This window comes from Tupaia chinensis, unplaced genomic scaffold (genome assembly GCF_000334495.1).
Source record: "Tupaia chinensis unplaced genomic scaffold, TupChi_1.0 Scaffold000154_1, whole genome shotgun sequence".
NCBI classification, from domain to species: domain Eukaryota; kingdom Metazoa; phylum Chordata; class Mammalia; order Scandentia; family Tupaiidae; genus Tupaia; species Tupaia belangeri.
This window is the reverse complement of record NW_006159625.1, coordinates 4,126,559-4,143,566: the sequence shown is the minus strand read 5'-3', so window position 1 is coordinate 4,143,566 and position 17,008 is coordinate 4,126,559. Positions and strand designations below refer to the sequence as shown.

At 38.1% G+C, this 17,008-nt stretch overlaps 1 protein-coding gene across 4 annotated transcripts in view; it reads right to left on the bottom strand.

The window, feature by feature from the left end:
- Positions 1-17,008, bottom strand: part of UBR5 (ubiquitin protein ligase E3 component n-recognin 5) — a gene marked incomplete in the record, with an annotated part of 156,005 nt that overhangs the window by 33,123 nt on the left and 105,874 nt on the right. For all 4 annotated transcript variants that reach the window (XM_014586650.1, XM_014586652.1, XM_014586651.1 and 1 more), the window contains 15 exon segments: positions 2,662-2,873; positions 3,041-3,309; positions 3,885-4,142; positions 4,702-4,833; positions 6,131-6,242; positions 7,443-7,566; positions 10,624-10,863; positions 10,967-11,127; positions 12,198-12,327; positions 12,411-12,537; positions 12,615-12,733; positions 13,113-13,259; positions 14,438-14,529; positions 15,345-15,493; positions 16,693-16,790. In XM_014586650.1, coding sequence (XP_014442136.1) covers positions 2,662-2,873; positions 3,041-3,309; positions 3,885-4,142; positions 4,702-4,833; positions 6,131-6,242; positions 7,443-7,566; positions 10,624-10,863; positions 10,967-11,127; positions 12,198-12,327; positions 12,411-12,537; positions 12,615-12,733; positions 13,113-13,259; positions 14,438-14,529; positions 15,345-15,493; positions 16,693-16,790 — 2,370 coding nt within the window.

Here is a 17,008-nt window from a genome sequence, read left to right as displayed (position 1 = left end):
AGTTTACAAAAACAATTAACAGTCTCATAGATTTATTTAGTAGGTGGGAAGGGGGGCGATAATGTGCATTCCTAGTAAGTTTTTACCTGATGCCACTGTTCTCAGAAACACATTTTGAGAAACACAGCCTAGAAATGACACTAAAATCATAAGCAACAAAAGAAAACATAGACAAACTGGATTCAGTCAAAATTAAAAACTTGTACTTCAAAGTACACACCATCAACAAGGTGAGGGACAGCCACTAGGTCAAAGGTTATGCATAAGTAACGGGACTATACATGCCCAACTGAGTTTCGAATCCCAGTCCTGCTGTTTGAAAAAAACACCAGGCACATGTGCATGCGTGCCCCAAATCCTGACAGGCTATGAAAAAAAACGGAGGAAAAGGGATTGTGATGTGACCATAGCCCTTTCAGAAGGGCACTTTCCCCGCTCCCCCCACAAAAATATAACCAAGAGAACACGACAAAATCGAACCAGACTGTATTTCTATTAAGGGACAAAATATAAAAAGAACTTATAAAAACTGAAAAAAAAAAAAAAAAAAGTCAAGCCTATTAAAAACCGGGCAAAAGATCTAAACAGACATTTCTTCAATAAAGATACACAATGACCCACTGGAATTTGAGAAGATTAGCAATTAGAGAAAACAAAACTACAATGAGATACTCTATCACACCCATAAGAATGGCTATGAATATATATATATATATGTGATGGTAAAGATGCAGAGAAACTAGAACCTTCATCAACTTTGTTGGGAATGTTTTCCTATTAGAAAAAAGTCTGGCAGTTCTTCAAAAGGTTAAACATAGAGCATAAACTACAGTTTGAGTCCTGGACTCAGTGGCTTGAAACTCCTGTGGGGTGCATGTGCATGCGTCCCCAAGGTTACAGGAGGAGAATAGATTGTGGTGCGGCCATACCTCCAGGGGATAAATTTCTCTTACTACCCCCAACCCCACCCCTGCCAAGTGCATACACACTAAGGCAAAAACAGCTACAAAAAAAGAAGAGAAAAAAAAAAAGAGCAGACTTCCTAGGACAGGAAAGCTAAATCGTCCCCAAATGCATATCTCTAGTCAATATTTCGGCAATGTATTCAGTTTTGCATATTATACATTCCCACTAAAATTTTCCCCAGTCCATTCCATTCCTCTAGGGTTTTCTCTCCATTTTTCTATTAGTTATTCAGAATCCAATTGAGAACATAAATTCTGCTTCTTTCTGCTCTGCCCCTCCCAAGGCCCTAAATTCTGTTTTTATGACCTTGATGATTCACTTCTTTCCTTATTGTCCTTCGCCATCCTGCTTTAACTATCCCTCCCTTGTAGACTCCAAGCATAGTTTTACTACATTGTCATAGCAGTCTCCTACACCCTTAACTTCCTCACTTTATGATCTTTCCAAAGTAATATAAATTTGACACTGAGAAGAAGCTAAAACCAAATTCTAGGACTTTGAGTTAGGTTTAGAACACTTTCACTAAACTGGCATTGCCACTCTCTAGTGTTTAATGTCTAACCTAATTCCTGAAGGTAATTTTTTAACTGAGAAGTTCATTTTATACCTCAATGGGAAGAATGTAACAAATACATAAAGATGTGTATTTTTAATTATGATTCAACAGGCTGGGAGAGATAGGGGAGAAGTGAGAAACAAAGAGCAACTTTGGTAATTATGCATACTTTCTCCTTGCTGAGCACAGTTGTATCACATTCTTTCCAATGAATATATGCCTCTCAAAAGGAAGAGGGTATGTAAGAGCGATCTGGATGATCTGGCTGGCTAGGCGGGTGTCCCCTTTTTCCCTCATCACTCCATGTGTGTCCCTCCCGAAGCTGCGCATTTGGTCAAAGAGGATGACCATCCCTGATAGAGGACCGTTCTTTGGTCATGGGTGTATGAGTAGCTGCGCTCCCATTAGAACCTCCAAACAAGCTCTCAAAAGGAAGGGAGACTGACCTAGGGGGGAATGAATCAAGAACTGTGGGGCAACAACCTCGAAAATGAAAAATCTATAGTATCAGATTCCTATGATATGAACTTTTTTTTCCCCTCTTTTCTTACGAAATTTGCCAGAAGGTACATGTACCTGTGAGAGAGGGAAACCAAAAACATCTCCACCCCTACCATGGGGAGTAGTCAGGCTGCAATCCTCTCCTTCATTTCTCCCTTTCGAGATTTTGGGCACACACATGCGCATTCATGTGCCCGTGTGCTTTTCAAGACAAAAGGTCCAGGACTAGAACTGCTCAGTCAGCCATGTGAGATCCAGCCAGCTTAACCACACTACTGGATGGCATTAATTCAATTTTTAAAAAACACCTTCGGAGCCAGCTCCTTAACTCAACAATAATGAACTCCTTAGGAGAAGCTGGATCCCCTCTGGCCACCAGGTTTGAAACCCCCTGGTCCGGTCAACCTAAAACAACGCTTGACAAACATGAAAGTGCCCGAGATCCCATGGGCTAGAGAACTGGAGGAAGGAAATCAAGCATGACCAGATCTTGTGGGGTGTACCCATCTCTCCCTCATGCCTGCATACAAACAATAATTCTATCACAGTAAGATTAGGTCTTATGTAACAGCAATCACAAAGCTCTAACCTAAAATGTAAGGAATTTGTCTGACAAGTATCTATGAAGAATTTCGTACCGTCTGCCTTCAAGGGTTCGTAAACTAGCCTCTTCTCTCGCAGTCATCCTCTCCCTGCGTGCTGAATTCTGAGAAGCGTGAAGAGGATGATTTGGATGTCCAGGATCACCAGCAGATGCTAATGCAGAACCATAACGTAACTGAGCTTCAGTAGAATCCATTATACTGACCATCCAGTTCCAAGTGGGAATAAGCTTTTCTTCTACATAGTTCTATGAAGACCAAACTAAAATAGTTAAACTATCCAGAGTTAAATCTGCTATAGCAGTAGTATGTCAACATTTAAACATCTATAATGATAATTTCCATTATACTGAGATTTTTAAAACTGACAGCCAAAAATATGTACTGAATGAATAACTTTTCAATAGCTTCATACCTGTAAGTTTACTGCATCTTGGTAAGTCAATTTCACAGCTGCTGGAATCTGAGAGTATACTAGGTGATTATACTTTGGAATGAGGCCCATCAAGTCTGAGATTTGTCTGATAACAATGCTGTAAGCCCTGGCTAAACTGCTTGCAGATGTTAAGTAGCTGCTGGCATTGCTAGCTTCCAAAGCAGCAGCTGCAGCTGCAGCACTTGTACTGATGGTACCACTCCGCCGTAAGTTTGAAGGATCAATGTAAATCAAACCTGCAGAACTTGCTATAAGGAAAAAAAGACAACCACAGTGAGGATAATGTCAGTTACTAATTGTGTTTATCTGACACTGTATATACTTATGTAAATCTAAATGGTCAAATGCTAATAGGTGGTAACCGAGCAAAACATTTTCCCCCAAACCACACTGTTTAGGAATTAAGTGTTGACGAGTGAAGGGAATAATATAATGTTCTCAACCAGGGGGATACAATGATGGCCCACTCTGCAGGGAACTTGGGGCAAAATCCAAAGACTTTTTGGACTTGTCATGACTGGGAAAAATACAGAAGAATGGAGAAGAAAAGGGATTTGAGGGATGCTACTTGCATCAGTGAGTCCATGAATGTTCTTTAACATCTTGATATGCATAAGAAAGCCCCCACAAAAAGAATTTCTATCCCAAAATGGCAATAGTGCAAGTATTACAAATCCCTGCTATAATCATATGTAAATGTTTGTATATGATACAAAAACAACAATGAAAAACTATTAGAAGACTATTTAATTTGTTCTCTGGATGAACATGCGTAATTTTAAAAGCTATTTAAGTACTATTAGGAATAAAGAGTGAGAGTTACCTGCTGGAGTGGACGTACTGGAAGGAGCTGTGCTGGCTGCTCGCTGATGCTGGGTATTACGTACAGCCCACTGCATGGACCGGGGAGCCTGTGCAGCACCATTGGCATGGGAGCTATTCGTAGTTCTTTCTAATGGCTCGTCGAGCATAAAGGTCTCCTGTTCAATGTCATCACTCTGACTACTGCTGCTATCAGAATCACTCGAGTCATTTGACTGAGAATCATCTTCAGAAAAGAAAGCAGGGACACTACTTGCTCCTAAAATTTTTATTTTAAAACAAACAAAAACCACTATGAGTTTGACAACGAAGAGTACCATGTACTGGTCTTCCTATCAATACAATAAAGAAAATACATATTATTAAATAGCATGCCAAACCCTATCCTCAAAATAGTTCAATTAGAAAAGAACTCTTGAGGGGCCAACGGTGGTGTAGTGGTTAAGCGCTGGACTCCTACGTGGCCTACCACTGTTTGAGTCCTGGACTTGGCAGCTCGCTTTCCCACTTTCTCTCTCTCTCTGTTGCTCTGTGGTCAAATTTTAAAAAATAATAATAATGGTGATAATGAATAAAATTAAATAATTCTTAAAAAAAAAAACTCTTGAATAATTTTAAAATTAATCCATTGTTTCAAAACCACAAAAGCTGGGAGGAAAGAAAGTCAATAAAATATCTCCCTAACATCCACAGAAAAGATTAAATTACGAAAAGGAGAGCTACCCTTACATATATCCTACTAAATATTAACCAATTCATGTTCAAAACACACAAAACATCAGCATAATCAAGAAAGTTGCTGGGATAAGTTAACATACCTGCTTCTGAGCCAGCAGTTGCTGCAGTGACAACACTTCTGCGCCCACTAGCATTATCTTGGTTGCTATGGTTACTTTCACTGTCACTTTCTGTTTCAGCTGCTGCTAACAAGTCCAGCTCCATGTCACTCCCTGGAAAATATATTTAAATAACAAAAAGCACAAACTTACTCATCAAGCATCAAGACAAGGTCTGCGAAACCAGACTATCACAAGAGTGAAAACTAAGAAGGCATACCGGCAAAGGGGAGCAAGGCAGGGGGACGGCAGAGAAAAGGAGTATTATAGTAGAATAAATGACAAATCAACAATAAAAGGATGAAAGAACTGAGTAGGTAAACTAGGGAAGTCATTGGACTTTTACACAGTGATTCAAAAATCTCTCCTGCAAAGCCTTAGGTATCTGTCACAATGTATTCAGCAAGGGCTGGAGGAACTTCAGCCAGAGGACTAGTCTCAACTAGGTTCACTTGGTCTACTTTCATCTGTTTTAGAAATTGGGTGCTAGGATTAGTTTGGTATGAACATGGGTTTTTTTTTTTGAGTGGGGAAGGTTGTGGATTAGAAACATGGGATGCAAAAGGAATGGGGAAGAAGGAGGAGGAATGCAAAGAGAATAAGAGAGGACAAATTAAAATGCAAAGCCAGTTGTTTTTGGATGTAAATTATCTGAAGATGTGAAAATGACTGGCGCCATATAATTTCTCTGATCTTTTTTGAGGGACAATTTGATAAATGCATGTGACTTTCTATAGCCCGAAACTGGGCAGTACTGGAGTATTGGGTATTAACAACAACAGGAAGACAACCACTGACAATCTACTTTTGTATGTAGATGCTTTTTAATAGCCCTGCTAGAGTAGTTCACGGAAGCGCATTTCTGCATGTGTCTACAGGCCACATGTTTTAATCACATGTTTTCAGATTGGCTGCTCTCCACAATTGGAATTAGAAATTTCACAGTGTATGCATGCCAAAACAAAAATATTACATATTTTAAATATGTGTAGTTCAATTATATTAAGTGAAAAAGGAAAATGACAAAAAGTATACATTTCACTCTTAAAAGGCATACTGAGGAACAGGGCAGTGCAGTACAAAAATCTAAAGTAAAAATAAAAACTGTTGATATCTGGGTGGAATTATGGGTGATTTGTTTTCTTTTTCTCTAATTTCCAATGTTTTAAGATGTGGTTTTTATTTTAGTTTTGAAGTCTTTTAAGAAAAAAGAAGTCTACTTAAAATCTAATGGAAATGGATGAAGACGTGTGTGTGTGTGTGTTGAAAGAGATGTAAACAAAATCTCGTGGAAGGAAATACGCTGAACATTTCACTGTTCATTAAATGGAGCTTTTCTCTGCATTTAGTATCTCTCTTTAATGGTACTTAATTTACTCATATTGAATAATTTCTCAAATAACCTGCATACCGTCTTCATCATGCTCATCATGTTGTCCCTCTGCCTCAGCATTTTCTTCCCCATGTTCTTCCTGTTCATCATGATGATCCTCTTCTCCAGCCACACCCTCCACCACCTCAACCTAAATCCAGAATCTTATTTGTAGACAGTCAAAGTACATAATAAACCCATACCTCCATTAGTGCTCATCCACAGCAATTCTCTAACTATAGGGAACTGATGCCTAATTGTAGGGAATTATAAATTATACCCCAGCAGTTTTGAAAAATCTTTTGGTAGTGAACAATTTGTTATCAAAAATTACAAAACATCCTAAAGTTTATGCTTATGTCCACATATGGAGCCTTAAAATTAGAAGTATAAAAATTCTACTGGGAGGGACCAGCGGTTAAGAGTAATGGCTATGTCACTGGACTCCCATGTAGTCGACCGCGGTTTGCATCCCGGACCTGGTGGCTTAAAACTCATGCCGGGCGCATGTGCGTGCGTGCCCAAGATCCCGAAAGGAGAATGGAGAAGGGATTGCGGTGTGGTCATCCCCCCCTGAGAGGGGATTTCTCACTTTCTGTCTCTCTGTCTCTGTCTGTCTGGCGAGCGCACGCGCCCTATAGCAAAAACCTCTCAAAAAAAAAAAATATATACTGGGGGAGTTGGGAGAAGTGGGAGTTTTTAAATATATATATACTTCAACCACTATAAATATGTAGTACCTTCTCTTTCAAACACATCGTTCAAAACTTTTCTTTTTTTAAATTAAAGTTTTTGCTATAGGGCGCCAGAGCTCACTGAAGAGGGAAAGTGAGAATTGACCACCCCCCTCCACCCCAGGGAGACTGTCCATGCCATAGTCCTGGTCTCTTTCATTCTCCTCGTAGGATTTTAGGCATACATACACATACACATGCACACACGTGCGCGTGCGCACACACACACAAACACACACACGTGGCATGATTTTCAAGCCACAGAATCTGGAACTCAGACTGCTCAGTTGGTCATATGGGATCCAGAACCTTAACCACCATACTACCTGCTGGCCCACTACTAATTTTTTTTTAAACTTAAGAATATCTTTACTCTTAACTTCTAGGTAAAAACATCTTTATGTATCAAATTTCCTAGTACCTTACAAATCAAGTATTATTAAAATAATTTTAGTGCATGTAATAATGAATGAGAACATGTCACAAAAGTCTACAAGCTAAACACAAAAGTATATAGTAGTCTTAAGGGACTATTAATATAACTTCTGGTGGCTACTTTCTCCTCACCACCAAATAAAAGCTCTTCATCTACCACAATCAAAAGCTATTAAAACCACCTCTTCCACATCCGCTGAAACAATGTCATCCTGTTCTTCATCTCTGCCTCTAACAGGCTGTGACTGGCTGATGCGCCTCTGCTGTGGATTCCGGATGATGTAAGATGACTGAGACTGACTGGAGCTGTAAGAAATCAAGAGATGATGAGTATATTAATGCCATATGTCAGACATACAGTGCATACCTCTCAGTATAAGCACTTAGCTAACAATACACGAGACACTCGCTAGGATGCCAGCTGAAATCGGACCTAAGAATTCATGAAAACCAACATCTATAGCATGTAAGAAAATATGAAATTTCCCCCAGATAAATTATTTTACAATTCTGAATTTATAAATCTCAGAATTTCCATTCACATTTTAGTAACTCATTTCAAATATGTGTTGATGTACATATTTATGTGAGTCTCTTCCAATGAAAAATTCCACAGATTATTTCTTCTTTTCTACCAACAGTCTTCAACGTCAATGGCTCTAGTAGCACCTTTCATCAGCCTATTGACCTGTACATGAATTCTAATTTTCTTTGCACCAAAATAAACTCAGATATCAATTCTACTTTAACATGAACTTCTTTAAATTTTTAATTTTTTACTTTATTCTAGGTGTGAGTGAGAAAGAGAAATCTCCAACAGTCTCAATGCCACGATTTACCTCCAGCCAGTCAGCCCTAGCTCATGGGCACACGTGTGCCTGGTTTACTTAGGAACATCCTTGGACATGAACCTGGAACCTTGACATGTGGGCTGGCCTCTCAGAGCACTGTATTTTACCAAAGCACCAATGTCAAACCTTTTCCATAAACTTTCTGGAGTACCCTCATAATCAAAAATAAAGAAAATAAAGGAAAACCTTATTGGACAAGTTACTTAATTTCTGAGCTTTTTTTTTTTTCTTTTTTTTGGGGGGGAGGTTTTTGCTATAGGGCGCATGTGCTCGCCAGACAGACAGAGAGAGACACAGAGACAGAAAGCGAGAAATCACCCCCCAGGGAGGATGGTCACGCCACAATCCCTTCTCCTCCATTCTCCTCTCGGGACTTTGGGCACACACGCACACGCGCCTGGCATGAGTTCTAAGCCACCAGGTCTGGGACGCGAACCACGGTCGACTACATGGGAGTTCAGCGACATAGCCATTACGCTAACTGCTGGTTCCCAATTTCTCTGAGTTTTCATTTCTTTTTTTTTTGGAGAGGGTTTTGCTATAGGGTGCATGCGCTCACCAGAAAGATAGAGAGAGAAAGCAAGAATTTGCCATGCTACAATCCCTTCTCCTCCATTCTCCTCTCAGGATCTTGGGCACACACGCACATGCACTTGGCGTGAATTTAAGTCACCGAGTTTAAGTCCGAGACTCGAACCATGGGTGACCACACGGGAGTCCAGTGACATAGCCATTATACCAACTGCTGGTCCCCATGTCTTCATTTTAAAAACTAGCATAATAGCAGCTATCTATAAGCTATTAGGAAGAATAAAAATAGGTAATGTGTCTATAAAGCTTAGTCAAGATTTTAGTATATTCTAAAAACTCTAGTAGCTGTTAGTTATGATTATATGAGAAGCATAGAGTAGAAACAGATTAATAAGTACATAAGGGAGTTTTGAAGAAAGGGAGGAAACCAACAGAAAAAGCAAAAATACTGTACTTAAGACTTTTTTTATTCAGTGGGATGATAATGCACCACAAAAATCCCATGGATTGGATAAATGTGTACTTTTTATTAAAGGCACGTTTGGAACACTGGTCAAAATATACCCTTAAGGGAAGGTCTGACTGTTCTCTATTATAATGAAGGACTTCTGTATTTTATAGTCACAGAAAAGATTAGCTTGATCTCTTGATTATCTAGCCCAGGAGACATCAGCAGGGAAGATTTAAGAGATTAACCCACAAATCGAGCAATGGCAATAAATGAAGAGTTAAAAATTGTATAATTAAGAACCAGACAATGGTACAGAAGTAAAGCAAACAAGAAGAGCCCAGTTTCATAGCCCAGGTCCTCCCTATTCACACCAAGCATGTGTGTCGCCGACAATCCAAGCTGGCTGAATCTCACGAGACCAACTGCACACCTTGAGTCCCAGTCCTGGCAGCTGGAGAACAGGTCAGGTACTATATATATATACACCCAAAATCCTGAACACAGGGAGAAATGAAGAAGGGATTATGCGGTGTGATCATCTCTCATAGGGGGCTGTCTCTTTTTCTTTCTCTCTGGCAAGCACATATGCCCTCTAGCTAACTGGAAAAAAATAAAGTTGACATTCAAGCTTTTGGACACAGAGGAAGTTATAGGTCTTTATCAACTTAGCCCTGCAGCAGGCTACACTTAAAAATAAGAAAAAATAGAAAACAGTAATGTCTACCTAGCCCAAAATACAGTTTCCTACCCAATTATTAGCTTTGTAAAAAACCATATATTTCTAAAACCAAAAAACACAGCTATATATCTATTATCATCATGTAGACACATGCAATAATTTTATAAATGTTTTCATGTGTTCCAAATCTCTATCACTTGTTACACATATCAATGAGCGCATGCACACGAATGCTTATGCAAAGTTTTGTTTGTTTGTTTGTTTGTTTCAATAAGAGCAATCTGACTAAGTTCTTAGTCATAGGGATATTTCTTTGAGGCATAGTCAGATGAGAAACCAGGAGTGGGTACTTTTTTTTTGGAGAGGCTTTTGCTATAGGATGCATGCACTCGCCAGACAGAGAGAAACAAAGAGATAGAAAGCAAGAAACCCCCCCAGATGGGATGGCCACACCGCAATCCCTTCTCCATTCTCCTCTCGGGATCTTGGGCATGCACGCACACGCACCCGGCGTGAGTTTAAGCCACTGGGTCCGGGACTCAAACCGCAGTCAGCTACATTGGAGTTCAGCAACATAGCCATTATGCTAACTGCTGGTCCCTATGCAAAATTTTTGAAAAGAATTATTTCATTTTATTTATCATTTTTAAAATTTTCTACAAGGTGCATGTGCGAGAGAGAGAGAGAGAGAGAGAATGCTGCCAGCTCCAGGACTTGAAGCACAGCTGGCCATGTGGGATTCCAATGCCTTCATCACCACACCACCTGCTGGCCTCCTATGTAGTTTTTAGTAAACTAAACATGACATTTTCAGGAAAGAATTCATCAGAGTCTTCTAGGTACAAATTTACCTGCTTGACTGATCAGATGATGGTCGTGGTGGCAGCGGTTCCACTGAAAATAATTCTTCACTGCCTTGCATGGCATCTATGCTAGTACTGGCCAGAGTAAAGGGTGCAGTTGGCCGAGCTATGCCCATTCTGACAGGCACAATCAATGACTCTGCCACGTTGCATAATTCTTCTACAGCATAAGGTAGCAGTGCCTGGAATACTCGCTTGCATTTTCCAATTGGCTGTGGAATAAAGTTGCTAGAAAAGTAAAGGAATCTTTTATGAGTCTTTTCATGTTATTACGATACCAAAAAAATGTGCATAGAATGATTTAGAAGCAAAAATCATAAGAGTGCTTTACTTTTTCTTTTTGGATGAAGCCATTTCCACACTAAGGATGACAAAAACTCTTGCCACTGAACGTAGAAACCTCATTGTCACAGCAATAGCTTCTTCTCTACGCCCAGGTGTGTATTTGTTTTGAAGTTCTTTCACTAATGTACCCAGTAGAGTATCTAAAAGCTTTAAAAAATTGTAATCACTCTATTAATGTAAAGACATTTCATGAGATGTTTAGACATTCGAAAAGTAAAAAAATTCTAACACTTTTTCAATATTAATATAATATAATCTCAAATTTAACAGAAATATTTATAAGGTCAGTAATTAATTTATACAACAAAACTACCACCCAAATATATGGTTTTTTGGTCTCATGGTCCTACAAATATATCAACTAAAAGAAGTGCAGTATTGAATACATAATGCTGAAAGACTATTTTCCACTGACTATAGGATAGTTACCAGAACAGCAAAGTATTAGGTCATCAGGAAAGTCATGATGTAGTCTTCTATGCAAAGAATGCATCATGACTTTCCCAATAACCCAATATTAAAGATTCAGATATTTAAATAAATATAATGTGGAGCCAGCGAGCAGTGTGGTAGGTCAGGTGCTGAACTCCCACAGGGCTAACCATGGTTAAAGTCCCAGACCTGGCTGCTTAAAAAAAAAAAAAAAAAAATCACACTGGGAACATGTGTGTGCATGCCCAAATCTACGAGAGAAGAACAGAAAAGAAATTGTAGTGTGGCCATGCTTCCTGCAGAGTGATTTGTCACTTCCCCTCTCACTGTGCCCCTTTTCTCACTGGTGAGCCCATGTGCCCTATGCCAAAACCTCAAAAATAAATAAATAAATATAAAATGTAATGCTACCCCATACTGTCTGCATTCATTTTTACCATACCCTTATCAGCAGTGGATCTGTTTTATAATATAAATTCTTCTCTAATTTCGCAGCAAAGGGGAATTTTTTAAAGTGCATTAAATTTACTACTAATTTTGAGCACTACTTCATACATTTATATACTATTATATTTTTAAAAGCTTTTAGAATTTTTTAAAATTAGAGATCAAAAAATAACTTACACTGTTAATGAGAAATTAAATCACCTCCAAAATTCTATCCCTTCTGAAATACTATTTAATGAAAGCTTATGTGCACATACGTGGTGGTAAGATTTTTTCAAATAAGGATTTAAAAAAACACAAGTTTTCATATACTTGAAATAAACATTCAAAGAACTTACCAAAATATCTGCTGTACATTTGACTATAAGGCAATGGGTGAAACAGTCCAGACGAATTGTGCCACTTTGCTGATTGAGGTATACTTGTTCTTCTGGCAAAAGATGGCCTATCCTACTGCTGGCACTGAGACTTGAAGGAAAGAAAGACAAACACTGTAAAAGCCTATACTAACATGGGAAATACGTACATGTACAAATATTCTTAGTACATACGGGTCTTTATTTTCCTGTGATCCAAACATAATCATAGATTTCAAGGCATTCCAGTCCTGTAAAACTCGCTCTAGTGCAAGCTGAGCAAATCGTGGAGGTTCTAGATCATGATCAGGCATATCTGAATCTGAAAAGGAAAAGACGTAAGAGTGGATAAGACAGAAATAAAACATAATACTTTTCATAAATGTCTCATTTACTCACCTTCCGGACTGGCTGTTTTTCGGTTGCGATCCTCCCTGATTCGAGGTGGCCTATACTGGCAATGCTCCACTGTCTGCCTTGCTACTGTCTGAACTAAAAACAGCAAGAGATGTTCTCCCCTGTAAAAGACAGCATTGCTGTGAGTAGGGGAAAGGCTACCCTTGAGGAAAGGCTACCCAGATGGGCTATGCACCATTTCAATTTAACTTATTTCGACATCCTAAAAAGCCTGCTTGTGCCAGCATCATAGCCCAGTGGTTAAGGAGGCCGGATCACATGGCTGACCACAGTTTGAGTCCCTGCCTCAATGGCTTGAAAAACAGGCCAAGTGAATGTGTGTGTGTGCTCAAAATCCTGACAGGATGCAGAAATGGAGAAAAGACTACAGCATGACTACTTAAGTTGTGTGTGATCTCCCCTCCCCCATGTCTGTGTAATGAGTGCACAACACCCTCTGACAATCACAAAACAAAAACAAAACAAAAAAAGCCCACTTGCCTGCTGTTTGGTAGTGTGACCAGATTAGTAGCAGTGAGCAGGCGATAAAGTAGATCAAGACGAGCAGATTTCTGTCCAGCAATTAGAGTTTTACATTTACATTTCTCCCAACAATCACAGTATGCTGTTGGTGATGTTCTCTTGAGTCTAGAAAGAATTCATACAAAAGTGCAAAAACTGAAATTTTAAAAATATACCAAGATCTTTATTTAAAGGTATGGATATATAACTCACTGAAACCACACAGAACCTTTATTAATTTTTAAATATATAGTGTAATTTTTAAAGCTTTCATAATAAAGAAGACTACTTGGTGGTATGAAGTTTCTAATGCAACATAAAATTCTCTTAAGAGGTACCCTGTAATGATTTGGTCTAGTCATTTCTGGACTATCTTCCCCAATTTCTCAGACTCAGTCCAGCTGAAGTGGTCCGCCTGTCTCTAGCTAGAGAACCCTATAACCAGCCGTTATGGGCAGGTCCTTCCTGCTTGTGTACTCTGACCATACTGTGAACTCTGTCAAGAAGGGACTATCTTATTCACCATCACTATAGGACTTAGTGTTGTGAATACACTTAATAAACATTCAGTAATGACTAGATTATCACTTTTAGATGCTTACAACCATCTAAAATAAGGACATAAGGAAAACAATATAATAACCAAAATTATACACATCAATGTAATAGCTATAAACATTTTCCATTTGCCCTATACAATTACTTCTTCTAATGAAAAACAGGTTTACAATCCAATTCTGTAACACAATATCTATACATCCTTAACCATTTACAGCTGATGTCCCTATTGATATTAATAATCCTGAGGCACTGGAGGTGTCGGTACTGGGTATTTCATTACTTCTTAGGTTTGTGAGAACTAACAAAACATATAGATACGCTAATTGCACTGCTGGCTGAAAAACGAACTGTGCTTTAAAACATAAGTAAGGCATAGTCCAAACAATTTTCTTCTAGAAGATCTTACTATAGGAGATGGGAGACCTGGACTGCAGTATATTTAAAGAATAATCTGATCTAAGTCACAATGTTGATTACATATTCTTAACATATTATGCTACTTTTATTTAAGGAGGGCTAGGTTAGAATGAGCAAAAAACAAACGTTTCACAGAATAATTCAAATCAAAAGCCACATTTGTATATATAAACTGACTTATAGAGTGAAAACTGAGAAAAACCTCATGCTCCTTGAATTATGCAACAATTAAAAACATTGCTTGGTATAGATTACTTCCATACAATATAAACCTAAAAAACCTGAAAATACTTTAAAAAAAAAAAAAAACCAAGATTTATACTCACTTGCAATCATGACCTTTATGACAAACCCTTGCACATTCCGTACAACAACAAAGTGACTCCAGCAAGCCGCAAGTTCGACACTCAAAAATATCCTAAAATTTAAAAAAAGTTTGCTTTTACAAAAAAAAAAAAAAAAATAGGACTGTGTATCTCATACTGTTTCTGGCATTTTCTAAAACAATTCAATCACAACAGAATAAAATTAATGTACTTTGGAAAACAAAAAGTGATAGAAAGGTAAAAGTAAATATACATTTTAGGATATTATGTGAACAGAAATCAAATATTACATTGGGATAAAATAAATCATCCCAAGAGGTATATAGTTATAAAATTTGTATAAAGACTTGTGATCAGATTATACTATCCAGTGAAAATTTCCAATAAGCATGTCACACATAACTTAGCAATCAAAACTAAGAACTAAGTAATTTACTTAGGAATTAAATCAAAATTAATGTTCTTTTGGAGAATTTTCTAACTCATTAAAAAAACGAAATATCAGACTTGCAATTCCAAAGCTTTTGAAAACTATACCCTCTAATGGGTAATGGCTATGTCGCTGGACTCCCACGTAGTCGACCGCGGTTCGCATCCCGGACCCGATGGCTTAAAACTCACTCTGGGCACATGTGCATGTGCGTGTGTGCCCAAGATCCTGAGAGGAGAATGGAGGAGAAGGGATTGCGGCGTGACCATCCCCCCTGGGGGGTGATTTCTTGCTTTCTGTCTCTATGTCTCTCTCTGTCTGTCTGGCGAGCGCACGCGCCCTAGAGCGAAAACCTCTCAAAAAAAAAAAAAAAAAGAAAAAAGAAAACCACTATACTCTCTATCGATGTTGGTAATCAAAGGGAAAAAGAAGAAAACTTAAAGATAGCATGAATATGGGAAATATAAAATAACTTACCTGGTTAATATGCTCTGCTCCAGTCCATGTAAAACTGCAGGTGTCATTACAACATAAGACATATAAAGGAGAATCATCAGGGTTGGTACCTGATGGGCAAACCATTCCCATAAATACATCTTCTTCTTTTTCGCTTGAGGATACTTCAGCTAAAAGGTTTAAGAACACAGCAGCTCATATATCAGGAAAGGACTTATAGTCATCTATTTTCTTTATCTGAAAGAGCCTTAACATAAATACTTATCTTAAATCTTACTTCTGCTGTAAATCAGAAACTACTATATAGTAATCAAAAAATTCATGTATAAATTCAACATAGAAGAAAATCCAGCTAATTCTGGAACAAAATAAAGCAAAGCCTAATTATATCATGACCACATACGATGATAATACAAACACTATGTAACACTCATCTAAATACTGGGCTCTGTCAGGCACTTTAGTTCTAGTTCTATTTAGCAAATTACAGACTATCTCACAAATTATCTATCACCGATGTTTAAAAAATAAACAAAACGTTAATATTTTTAAAAGCTAGATGACAGGAGTTGATATTTCTCCATGCTTTCTAATAAGCAAGATTTCTACATCAAGAAATTTAGACCCAGCCTCAGTGTTGTCAGTAATGTACTGAACTGCTATGCTGGAAGCCAGATGGCTGACACAGGTTCAGATCTCCAGTAAACCTGGAAACACTTTCGGTGTCTATGTGCCAAAGATCATGACAAGTTGGAGGGCTCTGGGAAGGGGATTGTGGTGTGTCAGTGCTTTCTTAACGGTAGCCACCCCCTCACATGTTTGCGTACACACTTGCTCTCATAAACATGAATAATTTTTTTTTAAAGCAATAAAACAGCCAGGAAATGGCATGGTGGTTAAGAACCTGGATCCCACATGGATCACCATGCTTCAAGTCCCAGACCTGGCAGCTTGAAAAATCACACCAGGTGGGTGTGTGCACATGCCCAAAAGGGTGAGAAGAGACTAGAAGAGCAGAGATTGCAGTGTGGCAATCCTCCCAGGGGATCATTTTTCACTTTTCCTCTCTGTCTCTCCCTGGTGAGTGCATATGACCTATGTCAAAAAAGCTTAAAAAAAGAAAAAAAGAAAAAAGAGGCAAGCAAATATATTTATACAGTTATTTGATAAAAAGTTGGAAGACGAAACAAACTTCAAAAAAATATAAACACATGAATTTTACACATATACACATATATAATCTTGATAATTTCCATTTTACCATTTGCAAACAAAAATTAAATTTAAATGATTATGATACTGTGTATAAAGGGAAATCTATTCTAACTGAAAAATATGCAACTTATTTCTAGGACTTGAAATAAATTACCTTTTGCAATTTTCTGGGCTGTTTCTAAGATGGTAATTGCAGCAGGATAAGCTCGGCCACTTACAGCTGACATAAATGGAGTCATCCCTCTCGCATCCCTAAAATGAGAAATAAGAATATTAATTATTTTCTTTTCTAGTTATAAAAGTAATATTTATGATTAAATGAAAAACTTTAGAAAACAAAACAAAACTTGGTTTTAGTCACAGTATTACCTATTCTATGATCCTTAACATATACACCATAGGCAAGTTAATATACAGGTCAGTTTGTATTCCTTTAGTGTACACTACGTGATTCTGAGAAGGCCCCTTTC